The sequence below is a fragment of the Chelon labrosus genome (assembly GCF_963514085.1).
Source record: "Chelon labrosus genome assembly, chromosome: 24".
Taxonomy (NCBI): Eukaryota; Metazoa; Chordata; class Actinopteri; order Mugiliformes; family Mugilidae; genus Chelon; species Chelon labrosus.
The window spans coordinates 3992636-4019174 of record NC_140357.1 but is presented as its reverse complement, the minus strand read 5'-3'; the positions used below and the strand labels follow the sequence as shown (position 1 = coordinate 4019174).

Here is a 26539-nt window from a genome sequence, read left to right as displayed (position 1 = left end):
GTCAGCGGCAATTATGGTTTACACTGCTGCCTCGGAGCCCTTTCCTCGTGCCTTTTGACATGGTGCTCCGCAGTGCTTGACGCAAAGCACGGATGTCTGGCCGGGACATCAAAGAAATGCGGGGCGGTTGCGCGCATCAGCATTAGATCTGTGTTGGAACTTGAGGCGCGTCATGCCTTGAAAAATGAAACATACCAAATAGTAAGAGGTGCACCTGTAGCTGTGTTTGCATAACAGGCGCAGAGTAACCGCGATCGCTCGTATTGTGGGTGTTTGTTGTTGCAAGGCGCTAAGCCCGGAGTCTTTACAGTTGCATCGCGAGTCTCCTAGCAACCGCGTGTAAAGGTCGCCCATCGCGAACGTGCAGATACTCGTAGGAGAACCTGGGTCACTGCAGGGGGCTAAGTCGGGGAAGCGCTCTTCAAAGCGCGCTCCTTTCATCCGCCACACATGTCCAAAAGCCGGACTTCAAATATGGCTGCCAGGGATTGAGTCATAACACATTGCCACAACCCTCCACAGAAGGTTGTTTTACTTGTCTTGCATCGTATTGAAAACCAAAATCCTTCACGGCTGTGACTTCGAAACCTCCAGTTTGCTTTGACCGGGCTTAAGCTCATAGCTTCCCTGCTTTGTGCGCGGGACTTCCACGCTCTCACCGCTTAAATTATGAATGTGACAAGCCCATATCCAATAGTCACGGCCATATTAAATTAATAAATCTAAACTGCAGCTTCAACGCTGTTATGAATGCCGGAAAACCAGTGAGACTCGTTGCAGTGCATTTCTTGTTCCAGCGCTCTCAGCGCGAGAGTTTGGTTTCTCCATTTAACCTTAACTCATGACTTAAATAGGTTCTGGACGCGCAACAGACGCCCGCAGCGTAATTACCAATTTACAACTAATTTGCGATTTTATATCAAATGTCCGCATTCACCGGGAAGCACAAAGAAGCACTTAGCCGCCACGCCAAATTGCATTACCGCTGTGTTTTTCCGACTCTACGAGCATGAAATGAGGGTCAGATGCTTGTTTCCGACTGTTGGCGGGGACGCGCGCCGGCCGAGGCTCACGCAGGGGTCACCCATTCTCTTTTATCGGCCGCCGTGACGTCAGCCGGCTGCCCTCGGGAAGCGAATCTGCGACCCCGGAGGAAAAGGCTCTTCAAGGAGAGGCGTGTTTGATTAATCGTATTGTTCCTGTCTGGTTCACCTTGCCTTCGCCGGAGTCACCCTGGACGAGGCAGCCGGAACGGAAGCGCGCTGAATGTAATGAGGCCGGGAGCATCCTTCCTCCCTTTCTCTGTCACTGTCTCCCTTTGTAAACGCCACGGCGGCCGCAGACAGACGTCTCATTCTCGCTTCTCCCGCGTAACAAAGGCCTCTGTCAACATACAGTGCGCTGGCCGCGCCGAGACCGGGTCAAGTTTGTCTCTCCAGACAGAACTGTATTTGGCAGTGCCACGGACGGACAGAGCCCTCCGCCATGTTGCTCATTACTCCTGCACCCCCTCCCCATTTACAGCGGCGATCACAACACGCATGTTTTCGACAAGCAGGAGCTGCGTTAGCTTGAGTTGACTGCCTCTCTGCCCGAGGGTAGCTGGGGCTATTTATAGCTTCCCGTCTCCCGATGCTTACCCAATGGGACCAAGAAGAAGATAGAAGGACGGAGAGGAAGAGAGAAAGAGAGGGAGATGGAGGGAGGAGGGGGCTGCTGGGTAACTAGGCTACATTTAAGATTGATGGACCCTGTTGCCAAGGTATAGGGCGCTTCTCCTCTGCAAATGTGTAGCGGTTGTATATGCGGTTTGTTGCGTCATTACGTTGCTCCCCCTGATCGTCCGTCCCAGCCTCCTGCTCCGTTCGAAACACACCTATACTCCCTCCCCGTGCGTGTCAGGTGTCGCCCGTGCGGTTTGGACTGAAAGCCTATATGCTTCGTCTGGCAAACCACAGACAAAGACATCCATCCCCCTAATTCCCCGTACTTAAGTTGGAGATGTAAAGCCGCTGCCAGCAATTTGTGCAAAAACCGGCGTAGAATTACCCCCCGAGCCACAGGTGTCATCGCACACACAGATGCACCTCATTTCCATTGCAAAGTGCGAGCGGCGTGCGCGCCATTTGAATAGGCTCGTCAAGAGATATCAACTATCGCCGATGCGGTTGAGTTCGCCGCGGCGAGGGCGGGGGACGCGCGCGGCGGCGTGACCACCTGTCTGTTTTCGCCCCCTTTTTTTTTTTTTTTATTTACATAAACGACGCGGCGCACTCAAATGAGGCCGCAGATGTGGCCCCCGCGCCTCGCGGGAGTTCGCCGAGAGGATCGGACGCGGTCAAATAAAAGCCGGGGGCCCGACGCGGCGTTCGAGTCCACACCCAAGTCCTCGGAGGGGTTGGTGCGTCGGGGAGACGGTGGGGGCGGTGCAGCCATTCATGCAAGGTGGTGCGAGACGAATACACGTACATAATCAGCGCAAAATGCATCCTCCAGCTTCACGGCTAATTAAGTGTGTGTGTGTGTGTATGTGCCAGTCTGGTCCCGGGAGGATTCCAGAAATAGATCGCGCGCAGTGAGACGCTCGCCTGTTTTCTTCTCTTTTATGCCTCCAAAGGGATTTTACACGGGTTTTCATCTCGCATCCGAAGGAATAATTGCATGTTTGCCGCGCTTCAGATGTCTTAAAGCCGTGCGCTCGGAATACGCGCGGATCAGGTGCTTATGAAGATACTAAAAATACACACACACACACACATATATATAGAGATATATATATATATAAAGACTGTGTGTGTCAGTAGGCCCAGATTTGTGTGGAGTCGCAGCGCATGTCAGCTCCGTCCTCTCCTCTTTCCGCCCTTTTTTCGCCGCTTTTTCCTCCATCTTTCCATCGCCTCATCCTCCTTGCCTTCCACTCTGCCCACCTTACCTCTCTCTCTCTCTCTCTCTCTCTCTCCCCTTACCCCCGATGCATCTTCCTCCTCCTCCTCCTCTTCTTCTCCCTCCCCACTCCTCCTCCTCCTCCTCCTCCACCACCCCCTCTCTGTCGCTCTGCTTTTTATAGCCACGTCTTCCCAGGGCTCGGCAGCTACAAAAGCCTTTTCATGTTGCCACTATAATTACAGCCTACACACTTGCACACACAACACCCACAGACGCGCACTGTGTCTTTGTGTCTGCGTGCGCGCGCGAGCGAAGGCCGTGCGCGAGCGCGCGCTTCGCATGTGCTGCTATACACAAAAGGGTGAGCTATTTTTACCTCTCTCCCTCCCTCTCCTCCATTCCTCCTCTCCCCCCCCTCCTCATCCCTCTCTGCCAGCCACATTTGCTATGCTGAGCACAGGCAGTATCAGTCGAGCCCCAACATCCCTCCGCTCGCACACACCGAACCGACACGCGCAAGCAGCACACACCGGCTGATGAACGCTGCTCCCTCGGCGGCCCCCCCCACCCCCCTCCCCCTCTCCCTCCCTCCCACCCCCCCCCCCCCCCCTCCTCGATCTCTACCACCTCTGCAGACTCCGAGCGGCATCTCTGCAAACCCGTCCGCTCGGTCATGGACCGGGCAGCGGCTCGGCGCGGCGTGAGACCTGAAGCCCTCTCGCCGCTCAGACTGTTTTACTGACTAGCGGGCGCGTTGCTGGAAGCTCGCCTCAATGTTGCGGACCATATTTGAAGCGGAATGCTCTCTCTCTCCCACAGAGGGAATCCTGGGAAAGGATCAGCCGCTCGAGGTCCTGAAGACATCGGCGCTCAACCACATCCCAACAGGTTGGACACTTTGTATATGTGTTTGTTTTTTTTTGTTGTTTGTGTGCATGAGCGTGCATAAACCAAAGCCTGCGCGTGTGTGTGTGAGTGCATCTACGTGATTTCACTATTAACCACATCCCGTGTGACTTTGCATGCATACATGGGATGTGTGCAGCTGCCATGAATGTCGTTGCATTTTTGTTTGTTTTTTGTCACCTCGTAAATTTGTCTAACGTGGAAGTTGAGCGGCTTGCAGCGAGACCACGCCGTCCCCCCCCCCCCGGCGCGTTTTTATTCACGCAGTTTATCTCGCAGTGCCATTTTGTTGAATGAAAATCCGGCAGCCTGAACGTCGGGGGCTCTGTTCGGGAGCCTGCGCGAGGCTGTTATCGGATGTCTCGAGAGGGAACGCTTGCCAAAAAAAAATCCACGGCGGAGCGAACTGCGCTCGCCGCAAGTTCCCCGACACACTTTGACGCCCCCCCCCCGAAACAAATCAAAGAAACAAATTTGACTGAATGCAAGGAAGGAATGGTAGAAGCTAGACCAGCGGAAGGAGCAGAGATGAAGCGGCGTAGAGGGAGGCGAGAGAAGTGAAAGGGGGCACAGATGGAGATGAGGTAATCTGAAGGAGAAATGAGTCTGAGGTAATATATGCATAATGCATCATCTAATTCCATAATGAGGGAGCTTAAACCGCTCGGTGCGTTTCATTCTTCACCGCTGTGAAAGTAAAAAAAAAATAAATAAAAAAATGGTGAAAGTACAATTCATAATTCACGGAGCTGCGTTTCGGGCTCTGGCGCTGTTAAACGCTCCAACAGGAAGCTCTAACAGCTGAGCCTGTTGCTGTTAAGTTTAAGATTCACTTTCGCATCTCCTACCCAGCCTCCACAGGCGTCACATGCTCTCTCATGTTGTCTGGGGTTGCTTTCCGCGTGCCTCTGGCCGGGGCTGATAAAATATTGAAATCCTCTTGAGTGGCTTCATCGGATATTCTCGAAACCTGTTGTCTTGGATACGGAGCTTCCGGGGTTCCTCCGCGTCGGATCTCGGGACCATCCGAGTGCACCCGCGTGCGCGCGCGCGTGCTGCGGCCTTCCACCGCGGCTCGGTTCCCCCGTCTTCTCGTGTCAGCTAATGAGGGGCCTTCTTTTGGAATGCAAAGCTGCGGTCGCTGCACCTGCACGGAGCTGCGTGACTCAACGTACGCACCTGAGTCTGAGCGGAGGTTTGCATCAAAGTGTTCCTCTCTTTCCTTTTTTTTTTTTTTTTTTTCTCTTTCCCTACGTCAGCTGAGGCAGCGAGGTGTGACATGTTTGATTTAAGCCCCGGCCCAACGGCTTAGACGGACTTCTGCACGTACCTCGCATCAACCTTCACACGTCAGCCCCCACGCTCCCCTAGCCTCAAAGTCTCACCTGTTATGTCTCTGCCTCGGGTTCGCACCCCCCCCCCCTCCCCCCTTTCCTCTGCGGACCGTCGCGTGACGTCACCCGGACGGCGGCAAGTCGGGACGTGCTTCGGGAAGAGCGAGGCTCGCTGCAGCTCCACACGTTCCCACCGCCGGCCGCGCCCTCCGCCGTCTCCTCCCGGAGTTCAGAGAGGTCGCTCCAGAGCAGGATCACAGCAAGAGGTTATTAGAGGTTAGAATTCAGAGTCGGGCATTAGAGAGTAATGCAAAGTGACGTTCGCCCACCTCGCCAACCCAACCGCAGCTATTCTCCACAATCAACAGATGCGCCACTTGTTGATCTCCATCCCGCCCTGCAGCTAAATTCGCCACGAAGCCCTCTGCAGAAAATCTCCCCTTTTTTCTTCCCCGAGAAAAGACCTAATTTCTCCGAGGCCGCGCTAAACGGCTCGGCTCGGCTCAGTGTGACATCTATTAAGCCTAACGAGTGCGGAGCTCAGGCAGTCAGACCGTGGGATATACACCCGGCGAACCGAGCCTCAAATCAGAGACGCCAGGCCTCTGCATTGTCTGGTATAAATAGATCCGCAATTGGAGCCAGAAGAGTTGTGGAGTGCGCCCGAGGGGTTGTAAACAGATTGTGATTTGTTGTGGGTTGAGATGGAGGAGAGAGAGCCGGGCGGGCGGGGGGATACTGAGCGGGGAAGGACGCAGACCAGGACGTGGAGAAAGAGGAGGGCAGGGAGGTGAGGAGCCTGCAGAGAGGAGAGCAAGAGTAGACTGATCCTTAGTGTTGCTGCTGCAGCTGCTGTAAATGTTCCACATCAAACTCAACTTCCTTCTGAAGTCTGAGCTCCAGATCCGAGGGGAAACTTTTATTCAGTCTGACGTCCTCGCTCTCGTCAAGCTGATCCAGGTGAAGCCGACGTTGCGCAACTCTCCTGGAAGCTCCTCCAGCAGCCGCCCTCCTCCTCGACACGGCACGTTTGCCTTTGTTTTGGTTGTGTGCAAGCGCCCCCCCATGTTATCTTCCATCCGGCATCTGTAAACCGAGGTGCGCGCTTGACGTCAGCGCCTGCGCGCGGAGAGATGCGCCGATAACCGCAGTTCGGCGGTCACGCGGGCGCGCGCTCTGCTCTGCACGGCACGGCTAGTTGAGTTCGCGGCTTGTCGCTCGGAGGGACGATGAACGCGAACTTGTTTATCGCCTCGCCGTTATCTGATCTGGCAGGAGCGACCCATCGCGCCGATTGTTTTTCGCCGTTACCCACTGTCGCTCGTGAACGCGAGGCGGCGGTGGCCGATCCTGAGGTGAATCGAGATTTAATCGCAATTTAAAAGCAGCAATTACCGAATTATTTTCTGATCCCTGATTTTCATCCGCGGAGCCTCCCTGCGGGGGAAAGTCCTTTCTCTCAATTCACCTGAAACCATTTTGTGGTTTTATTTGTTTGGGAAATGCAGGCAAATTCCAGACCAGGAATTTGAGCGCACGGTATTAAACCGCACACGAGGGAGAGAGAGAGAGAGGGAGAGAAAGAAAGATTGTAAGTAGAGGAGGGGCAAAGCCAGAGGAGACGATCCTGCAAGTGAGAAGGAGGCAGCGGAGATATTTGATGCACTACGAACTGGCGTGGAGGGTTTTCCTTGGCCTTTGGAGCAAGAAAGGAGGTCGAGCGGGGGGGAGAGAAGAGCACAGAGGGTAAGGAGAGAAAAAGACAGAGAGAGAGAGAGAGAGTGCGCTCTGTGTGTGACGCTGGTTCCTGGAAAAGCAGAGGGCTGCAGAATAAACAGGCTGCATGCCTGAGACTGCCCTGTGATGTCACCACTGGGCAAAGGAGGGACGAGGGGAGGAGAAAGAAAGGAGCAGAGGGAGGGAGAGAGAGAGAGAGAGAGAGAGAGAGAGACGCCCATCAGGTTAAAACCAGCAAGACGATGAGTGCTGAGCCAAAAGTGACGGAGAGCGAGAAGAGAAGTCGGATGAACAGGGGAGGGAGCGCGCTGTCATCCGCTGTAATAGACTGAAGGAGGAGGAGGAGGAGGAGGAGGAGGTGGAGGAGGTGCATTGATAAGGAGGAGAGGACAAGAGCACTGATGGGTAAAGGCAGCACTGATTCTCTCTCTCTCTCTCTCTCTCCCTCCATTGTGTGGCGAGCAATTAGCCAGTGTGACAAGAGGTGTGTTTGCGAGTGTGCGAGGCTGCTTCTTGTTGTGTCAGTAGAATGCGCGCAGGGACATTTTGTACGGGGTAGGGGTAGGGGTAGGGGTAGGGGTGGCGGTGGGGTGGCGAGTGTGTGTGTGCATTTGTGTGCACGAGTTATGGATTTCGCCAAGATCGGAGCCGCAGTGTTTTGACAGTTTTTCGCGCCACGTCCGCTTCTTACCTGTCCTTTTCCAACGCGGCCGGCGTGCTACTCATTTGTGGTCGCTAAAACTAATATTAGATAAAATCACGACCCCTTTTCATTGTTTACCTTCAGCTTTCAAGACTCCTGAATCATAATAAAAAGAAATAAAAAAGACGCGAAGTGACTCATGTTCAGCATCCTCTTCTTGGAAGGGAAATTGATTGAAGGAGGAGGAGGTGGAAGAAGGCATCTCATGACTGGGAAATGTTAAACCTCATTGCCCCCCCCTCCCTCCCCTTACCCCCGTTCTGCGGCTAGAAACAAATCAACTAGTTAAAGGGGTTGTAAGCTCATTCAATGCCAGGCTCAAGAGGCAAGAGGACTGACTCATGTGTTGTTGTCATCCTTCGCGTGATCCTCCAGGACTTGTTGCTCCGTTCTCCTGCTTTCTCTTTCTCTACTTGTTGGATGCACAGTTGCAGACTATTACACAGCGAATTTATAAGTCGCTGTCTGACGCCTTCTTTATCTGGCTTCAGATCTTTCGTGTAAATGCGCCACAGGATGATGTGGATTTCCTAAACGACTCTAAGCGTGTTCATTAAGTGCCCCGGCGATGCTGTGTTTGCCTCTTTATTAACTCAAAAGTCCAAGGCGAGTATCTCTGGCTCTCGGGCTGCGCTCTCCGCAAACAGGTAGGTAAATAATCAGCCAATCGGCAACTGTTTATTCGGATTTAACGGGGAGGAAGCGGCTTGATTGGAGGGCTTCCTGCCCGGGGCGACTTGTGGCCACCTCGCGGGGTCAAAGCCATCTTTGTCAGACGCCGCGCGGGGCTGCGCGGCCGCCGCAGGGTTGTGCGAGAGCAACGGAAGCAAGAAGAGATGAAACAATGCTCGTTCATTAAAATCTTAAAGCTTTGAATCACTTCGTAGCGCTTCTTTTAGGAGGTGGACACTTTAAACAACCTCTTTGAGCAGATTTGATTTAATCCCTGAATGAAAACAAGTTACGGTAATTTCTCTTGGCCGTGCTTATGTTTTCATACTGTTCCACGGAAATGTACCTTACCACACGGTTTCCTAAGTAGCCAGCAGTTAATCCAGCACCTAAGAAGACGTAGTATCATGTGTGGCTCCACCACAAGTTGTAAAAAATGTCAGTGACGCCACCTGTAGCGCTGAGTTGTGCAAGCTTTATTTCAGTTGTTTTGATGCTGCTAAAAATACACCAGGATTTATTACTCTGAGAATCTGAAAAGAACACTTTCGTTCAATGGAAATGAAAAACGATCTGTCCTTGGCTATTTTATTAAGCCGCGTTGAGATGAAAGCTGTAGTGAAAATGTTCCCGGTTGGTGGAAGCGCCGTCCTCAAAGCCTCCCTCCCTCTCTCCGTCCCTGCAGTGGACATCAACTCGGCGCTGCCTCTGCGTCTCCCTCCGGCCGCCATCCCCATGGACCTGCGCGTGGACCACCACCACCACCACCAGCAGCAGCAGCAGCAGCAGCAGCAGGTGTCCTCGCTCTCCCCGCCCGCCCAGCAGTCGCCCGGCTCCCTCGGAGGGACGGGGCAGGCCGGCGGGGGCGCGGTGGGGGCCTCGGTGCGCGAGCAGCAGCTTCAGCAGGAGCTGCTGACCCTCAAGCAGAAGCAGCAGATCCAGCGGCAGATCCTCATCGCCGAGTTCCAGCGGCAGCACGAGCAGCTCTCGCGCCAGCATGAGGCCCAGCTCCAGGAGCACATCAAGGTACGTTACTAAAGGATTATTTATTTGTCACGATCCAGAATGCTGCTCAAAACTGTGCAAAAGAGGAATATATTTTGAGTGGAACAAATGCAAAACAAAGCAAAGACAGCTCTTAATTTAGGCTGCCACAGGATTCTTCATTAACAGACGAAACTCAGCAGCAGCAGCAGCAGCAGCAGCAGAGAGCACTCCGTCAGCTCTAAATCACTTTGCTCCGTGTACAGATGGAGCCAAGAGCGTGGAGGCACTCTGGCTTCTTTTACTTTAAAACCAGGGATGGATAAGAGCAATATAAACGTGTCTGGATTAAGAAAGTATGTGAAAGATGGACCGGCGTTACATCACCGAAGCCTGCTGCACAAGACCTTAAATATAAGTTTGCTCTCTTTTTATTTTTTATTTTTGTATTTCTGTAACCATAAACAAAAGTGCGGAAGCTGATAGACGGGACCGCACCGCCGCGCCGTAGTGACCTGGAAACGCAAAGCGAATCTAGAGCATCACGCCCTCGCTCTGAAACTTTAATACGCCGGGGGCCCCCCGAGAGCAGCGGAACAATCCCGCGGGGCTGAAATGTCATATAAAAATGTTGTTCTTTTGCGGGATATTCTCGCCGTAATGTGAATTGCGATGCAAACAGATACAGCTGAAGCACTTGTGTTTTTTTTCTGGACTTAGTCTAAAATGTCTAAAAAAGGGATTTCGGGCGCGGAGGATTAGATCGCAGTGCGGAGGATTACATTAGTTTGAATGTGATTTATTTCTCGTGGGGAAGTTGATTCATACTGGAAGTCTCTTTATATTCCTTTCTTGCTATTTTAGTCCAACCCATCTTCTTTTCAGTCTCTTCATCTTTAATTATTTCTTTATTTTTCCTATTCCCCTTCATAAATCTGCAAATTTTCTTCATTCTTCTTCATTCCTTCCTAACCTTATGTTCTTTCTCGCCTCTCTGCCTTACTTCTTGCCTTCTTCTCCTCTTCTTTATTGTCTTCTTCTTATTCCCTCCTCTTCTTTACTTAATTTTTCCACCATCCCATCCTTTATAGTCCACTGTTTGCTCTTTTTAAAACAGTCGTTCCCATGTGCACCCTTTTGCAGACGATACCCCGTTTTATTTAGATGCCCGTGCAGCCAAATATTATCCATCAGCTATCGGCCGTGTTCCGTTTTGGTCGTTTTCCTGATGCTGACGGACGCAGCCTGGCCTGTGGCGGGGCTGCGGGACCACTCGAATGGGAGCTGGTGACGCACCAGCCCGAGCAGGGAGGCCCGGGCCTCAATCGGCCCCATTCACCAGCGCGGACACACACTGGGAATTGTGCGGGCCATTAAAACGTACACATCCTCTTAAATGTCGGCAAACACTCCCGAGTCCAACGCGAGCCCAGTTTGCTTCCACATTAGGGACGGCAACACTGCAGGCGCACGCTCGCATGCGCTCACTCAGATGTCTGCAGTTTCTTGCTGACAACGGGGAAATCTCCTAAAGCACCCCAGAGCTCTACAGTATTTGTCAAAAAGGGGGGGAAAAAAGAGGAAGCTGTGTGTGTACATGTCTGGTCTGCAGAGCCACAGGGGTTTTGGAGTGTGTGTATGTGGGTGGGGAGGTTACTTTGAACCCTATCCTCAAGCTTGATTGAAAAGCAAAAAAAAAAAAAAAGGAAGAGAACGATCGAGGCTTTGGGCTGGAAGCGGGCCAGCGAGCCGCCGATGAGCTTTTCTCACGAGCTCCGCCTCACCTTCCTCTCACCTTCAGCTGCTAATTTATTCCCCGACTTGTCTCAAACATTTGATTTCGCCCTCATGGTAAACACAAGTTCACGCCGCAGCTATTTACCGGTGTGTAAATAGCTGCGACGTTACAGTAGCGTGCTCAAATATTGCCACTGGGCTCGAGATGATAAGGCGGAGTGTCGATTTCCTGGCACATCAGCCGGAGAGGTCGTTACATTGATGGTTGAGTGCAAGCGCAGACGGCTTGGCTGGTTTTTTTTTTGTGTATTACAGAGACGTTAAAGAGCAATCGGGACTCATGATTGGGATGATTTGGTGCCTCAAGTTGACGAAATGAAAGCTTCAAAAAGGTGAAAGCGGTGCAGTTGTAGCATTTAATTGATGCTCTTATCCACGGTGACTCACGCTAAGGTCTCATTTAAGGCCACTTCAGTGGGATGAAGAGGTGTTTGTGAGCACATTTTGGCTTTTGTGGCTGTTTTCTCGATGACCCTTTGGTTTCTGGGCAAGGATTATTTGGTAAAAATGTTTTTCAAACGTTTACCTGATGATCTTCAAGTCTCACCTCCAGTTAATTTGTGATGTATTCACTGCAGATGGCAACTTCAGCAGACGAGGAGTGGATTGTAAATAGATTCTTAAAGGTGATTTAAGTAATGAATAGAAGTGATACTCATGAAGTGATGCAGTTCATGATCTGTGTGCCTTTACTGATGTGATTCTGACGTTCCCTCCCGCAGCAGCAGCAGGAGCTCCTGGCTCTGAAGCATCAGCAGGAGCTGCTGGAGCACCAGAGGAAGATGGAGAACCACCGTCTGGAGCAGGAGCTGGAGAAACAGCAGAGGGAGCAGAAACTGCAGCTGCTGAAGAACAAGGAGAGGGGCCAAGAGAGTAAGCAGCGGCAACAGTTGTCTACCACACACACACAACAGCGATGCAAAATCCAACAAGGATTCATGCTAAAATTTTAGTCCAGCTCCTTTAAAGCCACCTGTGTGAGCTATTGTCCTCACAGTCATGCAGTTTGGTGACATCTTCCAGGGTTAGGTTAGCTTGAAAGAGCTGCTGTTGTGCTCCGGCCTGTGCAAGTGTGCGCCCGCGGATTTCCATTTTACTTGGAGGACCTGCGTATTTACCGTGGTAAACGAGCTGTTAGCCCGGTGGCCTTGGCGGGGGCCAGGCCGAGTTATTACCGCTGCCTGCTGGACGTCTCTCAACAGTTCATTGAAAGCAAGTGGACAGGAGTCCTTGAGAGCAGTTTACTCACTATATGGAAAATGCTAACGGATGGAGGCTGCGGTATGTGTGTGAGCGAGAAAGAGGAGGATTGCAGTGTTTGCTTTTGGGGCTTTCAGGATTTTCAAGACTTAGTTTTTGCTTATTTTTCCTGCAATTTAATTATGCGATGATCAAAAGGGCAAATAAATTCCCTATTAGGTAGGATTCATTTTATTGAAACTTCCAGTCAATTAACTGATTAGTTGTTTATGTGAGCTCGTCGTGACGCCTTCTAAATATCTTAATAGATATTGATGATCCTGCATGTGCCTTCCAACTGTAATAACTTTCTCCATCAGGCGCTGTGGCCAGTACCGAGGTGAAGATGCGTCTTCAGGAGTTCGTCCTGAACAAGAAGAAGGCCCTAGCGCAGCGGAGCCTCAACCAAGGAGGCGTCCCTAACGACGCTCCCTACTGGTACCGGTGAGGAACCCTTTCCTGGTGATTAAATGGAGTTAGCGTAGACTAAATATAGATGGCTGAACTGCTCCTCGAAAGTGAAGCCAAAGCAAGTAGAGCTCCCCCTGGTGGCTGGCTGCAGTATAGGTTATAAGCTCCGCCTCCTCAATGTTAGCGGATGAGACTTGGGGCAAACTAAAACACTAAAATACGCGTAAAATATTTTTATTTCAAGGCTTGTTTCTGTCATTTCAGGTAGTTAATATAATGTTGATGCATGTTCAAGTGACAATTTTTTTTGGTGGTAACTGGTGGAGGTGGAGCAGAGCGTAGCGTAAATTAAACGAAAATGCGAATGAGTCTGGCAGAACTGTGGCCAGGTCACTCTCGGACCGTACTGCGCAGATTCTGGCTCCAAACTTGGAAGATGGCGCTGCCCGTATCCCCGGGAAAATAGCGTCAGTTTGGCCAATGCAAGGAAGTGGTGACACGGCATCCATATTTCTATACAGTCTATGGGAGTTAGCCACAGACTTCGTGCCATGTTTTGGCATCATCATCATATGCCACGCGCATGAATCAATATCGCCTCTGTCAGTTTGCGAGCAGGAAAACAATTTAAATACCACGGCTGCTGCTCTTATATCCCCGAACCTCTGTAATGATCGGAAGCAGCGGAAGCCGGCAGAACGTAACTGCGGATCGTTATAAGTTTTGATGCTCTCTCTCTGACAGCAGATGAATAATGTATTGGCTCGTGTCTTAATCTGTCAGCGAGCTTCCTCTCCTGCTCACCTGCCACCGCTGTGTGAGCCCGAGTGAGAGATGGATGGGGCGAGGGTTATAAAACAAAGATAGCAACACACATGCACACTGACACACATACACGTGAGAGCAGGATATTGGAACCTGATGATAGGGGCTCTTACGCTCAAGACTCGGCCTTGAGTGTTTATTGTAGCATCTCTGGAGCCCTTTGCAGGTGTGTACACTTGCTGTTTCCTCTCTAAGGCCTGTCACATGTTGCCATTGTCTTTGAGTAACCAGTGTTTGCAGTATGCAAACAAAATAATTTATTCAGCAAAAAATAGTTCAAGTTTGTCATTTACTGCTGGACATAATTTCTAAATTAGGGTTATGTGTTTGGTCACCTTTACAGATAACCAAATAATGTTACATCATCTTGATTTGTGACCCAATGAAACACCCACAAGTGTTGGTTTTCAACAGCTCAAATTAATAAAATATACTACAGCTGCCTGCTTCTCTACTTTCCTCTCTCTAACTCATTTTCGGAGTGTGTACATCCGCTTGTCAGGAACATGCATTTGGGTCAAAGCCAGCCCAGCTTAACTTTGCCTGCAAACACCACGCCATTCAGTAGGCAGTGAACAGATGGCGGCACATGTCTGCAACCTTGCCAAGGGATTTGAGTGATGCTTTAATCATACAGATCTATGATAGCCATGAAGTTAGTTACTTTGTCCGGATTACTAATTCAGTCACACGTGCTCTCACTTATCAGTGTTTGGCCTTGTTGCACATTTTATTTTTTTTTTGTGTGTTTTCATTCTTTAGCAAAACCCAGCACAGCTCCCTGGACCAGAGCTCGCCTCCACAGACTGGCTTGTCCACCTACAACCACCCTGTGCTGGGCGTCTACAACCCCCGGGACGACTTCCCGCTGCGAAAGACCGGTAACGTCACGCACACACTTTCGGACACATGCGCGCACACTTAGATTTGGCAGTGCGGAGTTGTCTATTTGCTGCATGCATGCTCACATTCAGAGAGGATTACACACACGTATTTTGTAAACAGTAATGTCCGGTAGCTTCTATGCAGACTCACGTCCAGCATAATTTAGATGGCATCAGAGCTGTGCGCCATTAATCACAACCACATTAGGCAGCCAGGGCGTCCCAGCATCCCCCACATGAGACTGTTAGAGAGAGTTAAGCGTAGGTGGTTCAAGAGTTCAGTAGAGTGAGAGATTTTTAGAGCTCCTGATGTTTTATTAGATATCAGTATTTACTCATTCTCAGAGCTAAGTCAGGCTTAGAAAGAAAATGTAGCTTAATGTTGATCAAGCTATGACAAGAGCACTGAATACCATTGTACTGTATTTAATTTCAAATAGCATTTTAAAACTAACAGGCTCTGACAGATCTTACCTGAGGACTATGTCATTTGGGAAGATTTCCTCTAGCAGTGAAACACTTACCTCTGGGGTTCCCCAGGGCTCTATTCCGGGCCCTTTATGTTTTTTCCAATTTACATGATGATCAAGTAATTCCCAACTGCAGCGTTTATTTTGGCCGTTTAGCTGATAATGCACTCTTATTAAACCACCAGGCGCCTCCCCTGTTTACTCACTCATAACTTGTCAGATCGAATTTACTGCCATTAAATGCTTGTAAAACATTTGGTCTGAAAACAAATATGAAGACATACAGTAAGTACGATCTTGTTTATCGGGTTTATTCGAATAGTAAATTTCCTGGGTTTGACAGCACAAACCTTTCTTTGTGTATTTCATTAATTAACTATGACTTAAGCCATTACTGTGCTCATGAAGCTCGTAAAAACATATTTGAACCAATTTCTGGTCAGGAGGACGTAAATATTTGTGCGGTTTTTGACATCAGTTAAAAGAAAGCAGTTATTATTATTTATTATTATTATTTATTCTTGTATTTTGTATCCAACCGTGTGACTTTTAATTATTTGGCATACTTTCGAAGATATGAATTGGGTAATTGCACGTTTTGAAATTTTAGCAAATTTCAAACTGCGGTCTGAATGTGCTCAAGATCTGTTTCTGCTTTAAGTAGCTACTGTACTAGTGCACAGTTCAGCACGTTTTCTTTTCAATTTGGGACAAATCTTGTCATCAGAGAAGCTAAAACACTGCAGAATGTGCCGCTGGAAAAAAAAAAAAAGGCTTCTCGTGGTTTACAATCTTAACATCTTCAGGCTTCAGCGCTCAAACTCCCGAAGCCTTTTCAGAGTGAAACCATCTGTTTTCAGCGTGTTTTTTTCGTCAGGTGTGTGTATATGCGTGTCGCTTCGCCTGGGTGTGTAAAGTGCGAGTGGTGTGCGCGGTGGTGTAGCTGTGAAGCAGCGGTCGTCTTACAGTGCAATTATTCACTTAGCGCAGCGGCAGGCGGCTGCAGCCAGCGCTCCAGCCCTGTTGACTCGGAGCCTTCGGGCTGCTGGCTACGACAACAGATAGACCACAGTTGACACTGGCCCACACAGCCACATTCCACCCTGGGAGAGCAGCAGAAGAAGAAGAAGAAGAAGAGGAAGGAAAATTTTAGGGAGAAAGGAAGAGACAGGGATAAATACATGAGAAAAATGAGAGGAAAAGGGTAAAGTGAGTACAGAACGAACAGTGATAATCAGACTGGAGAAAGTTATGGTGGCCTCGCTCACTGCTTCCCTAATAAGAAAGGATGTTGGTTTCTTTTTAAAAGCAGAGAAGATTAGAGCACAGAAAATGAGAGCTGGCAAGCAGGATTTAAACTAAACCCAGCAAGTGGCACAATGATGCCACACTCCCAAAAACGGGCTTTATTTGGAGGAGAGAAAAAAAAGCGGGAAGATGGGAGGGAGTGAAAAGATTGTCCCTGGAGTGTCAGTCCGTCCCTTGATTTCTATAAGGCCACGGATTGTGCTCTCGCCGCCGAGAGAGGAGAGAACCTGTGCCACCCTGATATTTGCCCACAGCGATGACGTGCTTTGCGGGGTTTACTTATGGTAATGCCAGCTCGGGAGAGTTTAGAGGCTCTTTTATATCACCGCCAGGCTATAAAGTAGAGAACTGGAACCCCAGGACTCCCAGCAACGGCTAAGGGAAGCAACAGCGCTCTTTTGTGCGTCTCGCTCTTTTCCATTTTAGAAAGTTAGTGCCACTGACGCTCTTTGTGCGCATTGTGCGCTGCATAATTTGGACAGTGCAACACGGGGAATGAGCTAAAAATCATTTATGAGCAGGAAGATCTTATAGGATGATCTGGTGCCAAAGCAAATATAGTTAAAAGTCAGAAACACGAGGAGAGCAACAGGTGTATGGGTTCATAGTGCAGCCAGATACATTGTTTTGATGGGGAAGGCAGTTCTAAACGGTAGCGTGCCGAGCTCTACGCGAGTAGTTTTCCACTGCAGGACACGGTAAAAGCCGAGTCCAAAGGAGGACTGTTGAACGATCGCTTTTATAACAAACACTTTGCATCCTCTGGACAGGAAGTCATGATTTGAAGCGTCCAGCAGTATGAATGCTAACCCGAAAGCCTTCCTGATTTTGCCCAGCGATCGCCTAAAAGGTGAAGCGGTGCGAAAACAGTGGCGTGAGAAGATTTTTCTTTTCTGAAACCCTGAACCCGCGTACAGCAGAAGCCTTTAAAACCATTGACACGTTCAGGGGTGAGGGAACATCACAGGAACAATGCCCTGTCTGGAGACTTTCTCACATACACAATGCCACAGAAAGATGGAGACTGGGTGGGAAATTGTGAGGCCCTCTGATTCACTTTTTTTTTGTGTTTGTGCGTAACTGGGGCAGCCCGGCCTCCACATGGGCACAATAGCCGACTAGTACAGTACTTCTACAGTACCGCACACGATAGCCAGACTGTACAACCTACACATACAGGGCAACATGTCTGATTACGCGCCTCTGATTGGCTTGTAGTGAGGCCCATTTTAACCAGGCGACAGTCTGTGCACCGATGCACGATGTCCGCTCTGATCGTGGGTGCTCATGCCTCCCTAAGACCTGTAACAAAGCCTTGTAGCACTAGCTAGGATTTCCAATTATAAACTGCAATATTACAGCAGTCTTACTTGAAATTAGTTCATTAATTTTTCTAGAAATTAGCTAATTAGTCTACCAAAATTGGAAATAAGTCAATTATGTCCTCAGCTCAGAATTGAAGACGGATCCGAGACAAATGTAACTGACACCCGATGATTATTATTTCTTTTTCCCCCTCCTTTAACTTCACATTAGCGGCACGTTGTGTCCTTTTCTCTCAAAGAGCGCCTCGTCTCACAGGTATCGACGTTTCCTCCATTGATCCCGCTTGGCTTTGAGTACATCTTCGCCGTGATTATTTGCGGTGCTGTCAAGTGTGTTTTCACTCAAGCAGGAACCAAAAAACCCAATTACTCATTTCTTTTCGGTCCTCCTCGTGTAGTCGTTATTCGTTGTTTTTTCTTAATAACAGACTCTGTGTGAAGATCAAAGGTCTGCCATTAGTCTTCGAATGAATTCACGATGTCCCCGATACAGTTATGACGATCAGAACAAGAAACACATTCATCTTTTTCTCAAAGAGTGTAAGAACAAAGATTTGGTCCATCTCCACAGACGTAGCTTCAGCTTGTAGCCTAAGTAGATTGGACATAAAGGAGTAAGGTCCCTTATGGAAACTTTTGAAAAGAAAGAAATTGTCTTTGGACCTCATTTTGTCTGGAGACAGCTCCTTTTTTATTAATGCTGCCCAAAAGAAAAAGGTAAATGCACAGTTAGACAATCTAAATGGTGATCGATTTTAACAGGATTTGTTTTTATCTCTTTTCCCATTATGGTTACATCTATTCGATTGGCTTTGTACACCCAAAAAGAGATAAATTAATCCAATGTAGGAGCGTCATGAGTTTTCAGTCTCAAGACTTTGGTGATTTAGCCCTAGCTGAGACCAGCTCTGGAGTTATTTTCGATCATTTACGTTGGCAAAACAACTGTGAAAAAGTCTGATCTTGGGCATAACGCGATACCAAGCCCATATCTAGTTGCTATGCTTTGGCTTTGTTTGGCAGAACAGTGCGTTATATCCATCTAAGATGGCATTTTCCTTTCTTCTCTAAAAACATAATCCAGGAACACCGTCTCTCAGAAATCCTTCTATTGGATTCGTAGTAAGTTGGCTTCACAAGCTTATCTCCCAGCAGCATTCATTGGTCTGAATCCATCTGGACTGAGATCTCCTTCCGGCTTTGTGCTACTGTACCTTCACACTTCATACTTCACACTCCTCTCTCTTCCACACGTTTATTTTTACCTGACACGGCAAGTGGGAACACGTTCGTTTTAGATGTTTCCCAAAAAGGACAGTTTGCTCCGGGGATTGGTGGCTTTTCAGGGTTTGTGCGAAAGAAAGAAAGAAATCCGGTTGGGTCACAACAAGGGTTGGTGGCGCACCATTTTTGGATTCAGCTCTCCTTTGATGGTTAAAAATTGGATAATGAAGAGCAGAATTATCCGAGTCTGCTGATTGGCAGGACAAAATAAACAGAGCATTAGTCTCCATGGCCGGAGCCAAAGTGACATGCCGTTCCCTTCTCCTGTCTCCATTCACAAGTCCGTGACAAGCGTACACAAAAGACCGAGAGGCCTGTAGGCAGTCAGACATGGCTCGCAAATTGGAGCTAATTGCTTTGTAGTCGCTACGACTTTGGGAAAACGTATCAGAATTTGACTTGTTCGGAAGCACCTCGATAGGTGGGAGGGTTTGTACGGCCAGTGAATGTTACAGCCTGTCTACCAGAACGGGTTTCGTAACAGATCGACTCTGCGGAGGGCTCTCCGTGGCAGATCAATGCGCCGAGCTCCCCGGTTTAAGCCGATAGCCCGGGAGACCGCAGCTCAGGTAGCTCTTCCACGCTGCCGCTTGATTGATTCGCCCGAAAAGCTGCGCTGCCGCCAGTTATCTGTTTAACATCAAGGAGGCGTGACAGGGGTGTTGGCGTCTGAGCCGGAGCTGGCCGCGAACCAAAATCGCCTTGTTCCTTGAGGTAATAGAAGTAGGAAGCAAGGGCGCAGCTTAATATTTAATGTGTGTCGAGCTGTGCCGTGCATCAGTGGGAAAATGGCAGAGATTAAGTCATTTATTTAGACAAATAATACTTTCTCAGGCTGCAACAAGAAAGACACACCTCGGTATTAGTACAGCAGACTATCAAACATAGGTGTGGCTGGTATTAAAAATAGTACGGTGAGATTAGGGTTGTACTGTTACTGGAAAGGAGACTCACCACACACAAAAAGGGGTGTTTCCTGTTTTTTTTTTACCAGCTTAATGAAGCTCTCCTCAGGCCTCCGTGCCCCAAATATCATGGGATTGCACCAAACACCATTGGGCTCTTTCTGTTCCTCTTTCAGCCTCGGAGCCCAACCTGAAGCTACGCTCCCGGCTGAAGCAGAAGGTGAGCGAGCGCCGGAGCAGCCCGCTGCTGCGTCGCCGGGACAGCCCCATCACCACGGCCAAGAAGCGCTCGCTCGACATGGCGGGTGAGGCGCAAACCCCCACCTCCTCGGCAGTGGTTTTCATTTCTTTCGCGCCGGGCTGCTGATCTCCTGTGCGTTCGATTTGTGTTTCAGACTCGGCGTGCAGCAGCGCCCCCGGCTCGGGCCCGAGCTCCCCGAACAACAGCTCCCACAACATCCCCAACGAGAACGGCATCACCGTGCCGGTCTCCAACAACACGGAGGTAACAGCCAGTCGCACCGCACCGATAGAGGAATGCGCCGTCTTCGTCGAAATTATTAAACAAATCCTGCAGCCTTTTGTCGTCAAGTGGCCTCGCTCTTCTCGTGTGCGTGAGCCGGTCTACAGGTGGTAGTTTCTAGCTTGCACAAAGGCTGTGAAAGGGGGAAAATCAGATTCTGCAGAGGAAGAGGCAGAACGAGGAGCTGGCAAGATGCTATTTGCGGCAGTCATTAGGGGCTCTCAGTGTGGAGGAGGCTTGTGGCCATGACGATTTTACATCACCAGTAGGGTGCAAATGTAGCTCTCCCCCCATGCCTGGACATCTACTGCTTTTTCTTTTTTTTTTTTTTCTCTCTCTCCTGCGTGCTGGATTATTTTCACAGATAAATAACTTAAATGTGTTTTCCAGGCGTCTCTGGCCCAGAGGCTGTGCAGCGGCGCTGAGCGGGCCTCCGTTAACCAGCTGTCCCTCTACACTTCGCCATCCTTACCCAACATCACCCTGGGGCTGCCCGCCACCGCCACAGCCACCGCTGCTTCCAATGTAAGGAGGGGGGAAATTTCAGATCCCGATTGTTTTTTAAAAAAAAAAATAATAATAATAAATGCATTTGCGTCGTCTGTAACTGTTTATTCGCACCGTTTCCAAGGTGACCTCAGCGCAGCAGGACGGAGGTCTGCAGCCGGCCCTGTCCCTCAGCCCTCCCTTCCTCTCTGGTGGACACTTGACTCCGTATCTGGCCGAGGCCGGAGCGGGAACGGGCGGGCACGGCGCACACAGTCCCCTGCTCCAACACATGGTGCTCATGGAGCAGAGTCCGGCGCAGAGCCCCCTAGTGACAGGTAGGTGGACACATTAAAGTTCTCACATTAAAGTGGCTAAAAGTCGCAGAATTAGCAACGTGTTGTTGTCGATGAAGTTTGGGGTAACGAGAGGAGTAACAGAGCCACACGTGAAAAGAAACCCATTCCACACTCATGGAGCCGTGTGTCTCCGTCCGTCCCCTTCGTGCTGACAGACATCCATTCATCAGCTCAAACTAATGAGCTCCTTTCATATGTCAGCGTATGCTATGAGAGCGAGACATGGGCGCATTGTGTGCCCTTTCCCATCAGCTCATTCATTGACTACAACACCGCTGCTATTTTCAGCGGGACATTAGCGGTGAATGAGGCAGTGACGCACATGCGGACGCACGTATGCGAGCGTCCGCGCCTGAAAACATACAGACAAGGACATGTGTGGACGCCCCCGCACAACAACCAGAGCGAATTCTTGCAGCCCGGGCGACAATAACTTACTAGTCCCCGCGCCGTCTTTCTCCCGGCTCCACTGCTTTGCATCTTTTTCATTTAAAAACACCGTGGTCGGCATCTTCTCTGATGTATTACACAGTAGTCAAGCTTCTCAGATCATTTAGCAGCCTCGACCAGGGTCTGCTTCCTTAGTTTTCTCGCTGCGAATGGACTCACAATGGAGGAATCGCAGTATGGCGGCACAGATGGTCGTTTCTGTTTGGCTCACAAATACATCTGCTAACTAATCTTAGGTCCAACACCAATAAGAGCAAAATTAGGACTCTTTGAACACAATATATTCATCCTGAAGTTGAGGCGTTTTCAAGAGTTTATAACGTAAAGGTCAGGTGATTTTACTCCGCTCATTGTGGTCTGGCAAGTCTTAAAAGGCTTCTTCATCCAGGCGCGCACAACGTGAACCTTTCTCTGATTTGATCTTTAATTTGGAAAACACGGCGGCTGCTCTGGAAACGCTGTCACATTTCCCCCCGAAACGAGCCACCAGAGTAGAACAGCGAGTCGCGCAGCCATGAATCATTATGACACCTAGTCTAAATAGTCGCGCCGGAGTTTGGCAGGAAGTCACATCGCCGTCAGAACACTTGCGCGGCTGCGAACGGTAGCTACATCAGGTAGTTACCCTGCCGCCGTTGAGACCGGCTAAATTTGCTTTGGCTTTGTGATGAACCCTCCCTCGTTTTTTGCGTCCTAGGCGTCGGCGGCCTGTCCATGTCGTCGGCGGCGTCCATGGCCAAGCTCCAGCGGCAGCACCGTCCCTTGGGGAGGACCCAGTCGGCGCCGCTGCCCCAGGGGAGCGCCGCCCAGGCTCACGCCCAGGCCCTGGCCCTGCAGCAGCTGGTGGTCCAGCAGCAGCATCAGCAGTTCCTGGAGAAGCACAAGCAGCAGTTCCAGCAGCAGCAGCAGCAGCTCCACCTCAACAAGGTAGCCACCGCCGTCGTTGTGTATGTTTAAGGGGTCGTCTCCCTGCGGGGGGGGGTGAAGCCGGGGGCATTTATCTGACGTCGCATTCAGATAAACTGATAATTAATGAGCGCTATAAGTTTCAGAGGCTGCAGGAGCTGTAGTGTAGTAGTTTGCGTAGGCAGCAGCCAGAAGCACAGCCAATAACGCGTTGTTGACTTTCCTCTGCCCTTTTCTTCCTCTCTGTGTAGTATTTTTGTTTGTGAGTAGGCAGGTATGGGTTAACATGTACAGCAGAGTGTTATATATGTGTGTGTGTGTGTGCGCATCTACGTCCCTGTGACTGCGGCCGAGACAGTTGCCACGGGCTGCGAGGTAACCGCGCGGCGCCATGGCAACCGAGCGGAAGCCCCTGCCCTTGTATGGGCAGGGAGGAAGCGAGCGGCTCTACCTATTCAGGCAGAGCGCTCCGCTGGAGGAGAGGTGGGTGGATGAAACAAGGGATTTCCTCTCCTCCTCCTCCTCCTCCTCCTCCTCCGCCTCCTCCGCCTCCCCCGCGTTCCTCCGCTCCGTCTCCCTCCCTCCGTACGTTTCAGAGCTCTCGAGTGGCAGCTTCTCGCACAAACACATCGACGGCGGCCGCCGGCGCGCCGAGGACGCGCCCTGCAGATTCCTGTCAGGACAGAAGTGAAAATTTGACATTTCATTCTGTGCGAGGGAGAAGAGCTTTGTGTTTAGCTTTATTCTAAACGCTGTAGCGCTCTCATTCTCTGGTTTCAGTCCCTCTACGTCGGTGTCAAACTAGGGATGCCGGTTTGTTTGTCACAAATTTAAATGAACAGTTCAACATTTAGAAGTAGAAAATCTGCCTTCCAGCGGCTTTTAATCTGTAAAAATAAAGTTTTAAGTAGCGTCGTCCTGTGTAAAATTGTGGTATTGTCCCTTTAAAAGTACCTTTGGTGCATATTCTGATGCAACGACAATCAAAAAGTTAACGAGGAGAGGATAAAGAGGAGGTTTGTGGGAAAGTAGAGCGGAGGAGGGACGCGGCGTCGGGGGGAGGGGGTGAACAAACGGCGGGCAGAGACGTCTGTTCGGACGCAAAGACGACGAGAGCAGCAGAGAAGAGGAGGAAAGGGGGATTTGGGGGGTGGGGTGAATGAGAGTTAGTGAATGCTCTGACGTCAATGTCGTCCCCTGGCACCGAGCCAGGAGCCCCTGAGGCTCACAGCTCTGGGAACACACACACACACACCCCTCCCACACACACCTGTGGATGTGGCCCACTCTTGAGACTTCCCCCGACTCGCGGCCCTCTTCACATCACAAACAGTCTGGAGGCGAGGACTCTCCGGCGCTCTGAATGGTCAGCGAGAGTGAATGAATAGACAACTGAGTCACCGCTCGGTTAACAGCAGGCCCCCGGAATGAGTCGATGAGAAGCGGCGCAACGGGGAGCGCGGAATGTCTCTGTTCATCGGGGCGCGCTTTCGCCCTGGAGCACAGCCGGCAGAGCGGCCACTCACAATCAATTAGAACGGTTCGGTTTTGAAACGAGCGAGGCACCGGTCCGACTGAGCGATCCAAATTAAGCTCGTTAAAAGAGGCGAGGCGCGTCCGAAGCGCGGCCCCGGACGCGCCTCGCCTCGCCTCACCCAATGCCGCCTCCCCGCAGATGATGGCCAAGCCCGGCGAGTCGCCCGTGGGCCGCCAGCACCAGAGCCACCCCGAGGAGACGGAGGAGGAGCTGAGGGAGCACCAGGACGGGGGAGCTCTGCCGCCGGGGGTCACCATCAAGCAGGAGCCCCCCGACCCGCAGGAGCTGCAGGAGGAGGCGCTGCAGCAGCACAGGGAGAGGGAGCGGGAGAGGCAGGCGGAGCAGGAGCTGCTCTTCCGACAGGTAGAGGATGAGTCCAACTTTGTTTGACACAAATATATATGTAGTTGTAAACCCTTAGAGGTGTGTCCCATAACATCTCATTCAGTAGAAAAGCAAAAAAGATGCATCATTTGCTCTTGGCTGCCACCTTTTGGCCACACTTTGTACTTGCAGTTTAAAACTTGTCTGAAATATTTTTTTACCTCTACATTTTGGGCCACTTCCCACAACAACAGAACTGATTTACTCCACTTTTCCTCTCTTTCATTCACGAGCAGCAGGCCTTGTTGCTGGAGCAGCAGCGGATCCACCAGCTGAGGAACTACCAGGCCTCGATGGAGGCTGCCGGCCTGTCCATCTCCTTCCCGGCGCACCGCCCCCTGTCCAGGGCCCAGTCGTCGCCGGCGTCGGCTTCCTCCTTCCCGATCAGCGTCCCCGCCTCCGATCCTCCCGTCAAGCCTCGCTTCACCACAGGTCGGCGTCGGCATCCTACTCTCCCACTCTTCCGTAGCTTTGTCTTTGAGGATGCCACAGTGGATCTTCTGCTTCAGATTTTCAAAATAAAAGCACTCATTTGTTTGCCCCTCTTCTGTGCTCCTTCAGGCCTGGTGTACGACTCTCTCATGCAGAAGCACCAGTGCATGTGCGGGAACACCAACAGCCACCCGGAGCACGCCGGGCGGATCCAGAGCATCTGGTCTCGGCTGCAGGAGACCGGACTCAGGGCGCAGTGCGAGGTAAGCGCGAATAACGCCCGACCCCGACGCCGGCAAAGTAGCGAGCTCCTTTTAAAATCCGCGTCCATCTGTGTGCAGTGCATCCGTGGGAGGAAGGCCACTCTGGAAGAGCTGCAGACGGTTCACTCCGAAGCCCACGTCCTGCTGTACGGAACCAACCCACTCAGACAGAAACTTGATTGTAAGCTCACACACACACACACACACACACACACAGAGTTAAAACCTCTCGGCTGCTGATATCCTCTGATTTAACGCTCATTCACCGATCACCAGGTTCAATCACTCCCATGTTTGTGCGGCTACCGTGTGGAGGGGTGGGGGTAAGTAACGCCTCGAACCTTCCAGGCTGCGTCCTTGTGTGCCGCGGAGTCGGCCCGGGCAGTAACAGGAGGACGTGTGTGTTTTCAGGTGGACAGCGACACCATCTGGAACGAGGTCCACTCATCCAGCGCGGCTCGCCTCGCCGTCGGCTCCGTGGTGGAGCTTGTTTTCAAAGTGGCCACCGGAGAACTGAAGGTGACCGTGATGTTCCTCCGCCGCCTTAATGTGTGCTTCTTGAAACGTTACAGCCGCCCGTCTGGGTTTTCGTATTTGGCTAAATGATAGTCTTGGGTCGTGGTTTGCCACTGTTTTATAAACGCAGCGTAAACAGACTCCTGATGCTTCTGCCCGTCTTTGCAGAATGGTTTCGCCGTGGTCCGCCCCCCAGGACACCACGCAGAGGAAAGCACTCCCATGTAAGGCCACAGCCGTCCCCACGATCACTCAGAGACTCCTAATATATTACTACACAGATATACCAGCATTTCAGAGCCTCATCCGGAACAGAAATCACATAAAACAGTTGCACATAAAGTAATAAGCGCCTTTATTCTGCTGCTGTTTCAGGGGTTTCTGCTACTTCAACTCCGTGGCCATCGCAGCCAAACTCCTGCAGCAGAGACTCAGCGTCAACAAGATCCTCATCGTGGACTGGGTCAGTCTCCTTGGTAACCTCACCAGTTGTGTTCGCTGTTATTTGGACATATTTTTTTTTAAACGGTCTGTCCGCCCTCAGGACGTCCACCATGGCAACGGCACCCAGCAGGCGTTCTACGACGACCCCAACGTCCTCTACCTGTCCATTCATCGCTACGACGACGGCAACTTCTTCCCTGGAAGCGGAGCACCTGACGAGGTGAGTGTTCTTGGCCGGAATGAGACACTCCCAGTGCATTGTGGGAAGGTTTTTTGCACATTTGGTTTAGAATGAGTTTGATTTTGCTGTTGTTTTAGTGATAAAGTAATGTTTTTAGCTTTTAATTCTTAACTCTATCAAAGCTCCACCGCTGGTTGGGCTTTACTAGAAATTAAGCTGCATGCATGCTCCTCTCCGCAGGTGGGCAGTGGTCCCGGAGTCGGGTTCAACGTCAATGTCGCCTTCACTGGAGGCCTCGACCCACCCATGGGAGATGCAGAGTACCTGGCTGCCTTCAGGTACGAACAAATAGATTTAGTTTTCTGTGACAAACCCAAAAGTTGTTAGT

General features: G+C 50.6%; 1 protein-coding gene across 3 annotated transcripts in view; it reads left to right on the top strand.

The window, feature by feature from the left end:
* LOC311509271 (histone deacetylase 4-like) overlaps positions 1-26539 on the top strand; it is a gene marked incomplete at its 5' end in the record, with an annotated part of 39600 nt that overhangs the window by 11424 nt on the left and 1637 nt on the right. For 2 of the 3 annotated variants that reach the window (XM_084574396.1, XM_084574395.1), the window contains 20 exons: positions 3706-3774; positions 8924-9264; positions 11742-11892; positions 12579-12702; positions 14257-14375; positions 19847-19975; positions 20066-20175; positions 20584-20718; positions 20825-21017; positions 22186-22415; positions 24070-24294; positions 24552-24747; positions 24877-25010; positions 25089-25191; positions 25287-25333; positions 25422-25529; positions 25695-25750; positions 25902-25989; positions 26071-26190; positions 26392-26489. In XM_084574396.1, coding sequence (XP_084430522.1) covers positions 3706-3774; positions 8924-9264; positions 11742-11892; positions 12579-12702; positions 14257-14375; positions 19847-19975; positions 20066-20175; positions 20584-20718; positions 20825-21017; positions 22186-22415; positions 24070-24294; positions 24552-24747; positions 24877-25010; positions 25089-25191; positions 25287-25333; positions 25422-25529; positions 25695-25750; positions 25902-25989; positions 26071-26190; positions 26392-26489 — 2776 coding nt within the window. Of the gene's footprint in view, positions 1-3659; positions 3775-8923; positions 9265-11741; positions 11893-12578; positions 12703-14256; positions 14376-19846; positions 19976-20065; positions 20176-20583; positions 20719-20824; positions 21018-22185; positions 22416-24069; positions 24295-24551; positions 24748-24876; positions 25011-25088; positions 25192-25286; positions 25334-25421; positions 25530-25694; positions 25751-25901; positions 25990-26070; positions 26191-26391; positions 26490-26539 lie in introns of those variants that run through there. The other variant, XM_084574394.1, reaches the window with a different exon arrangement.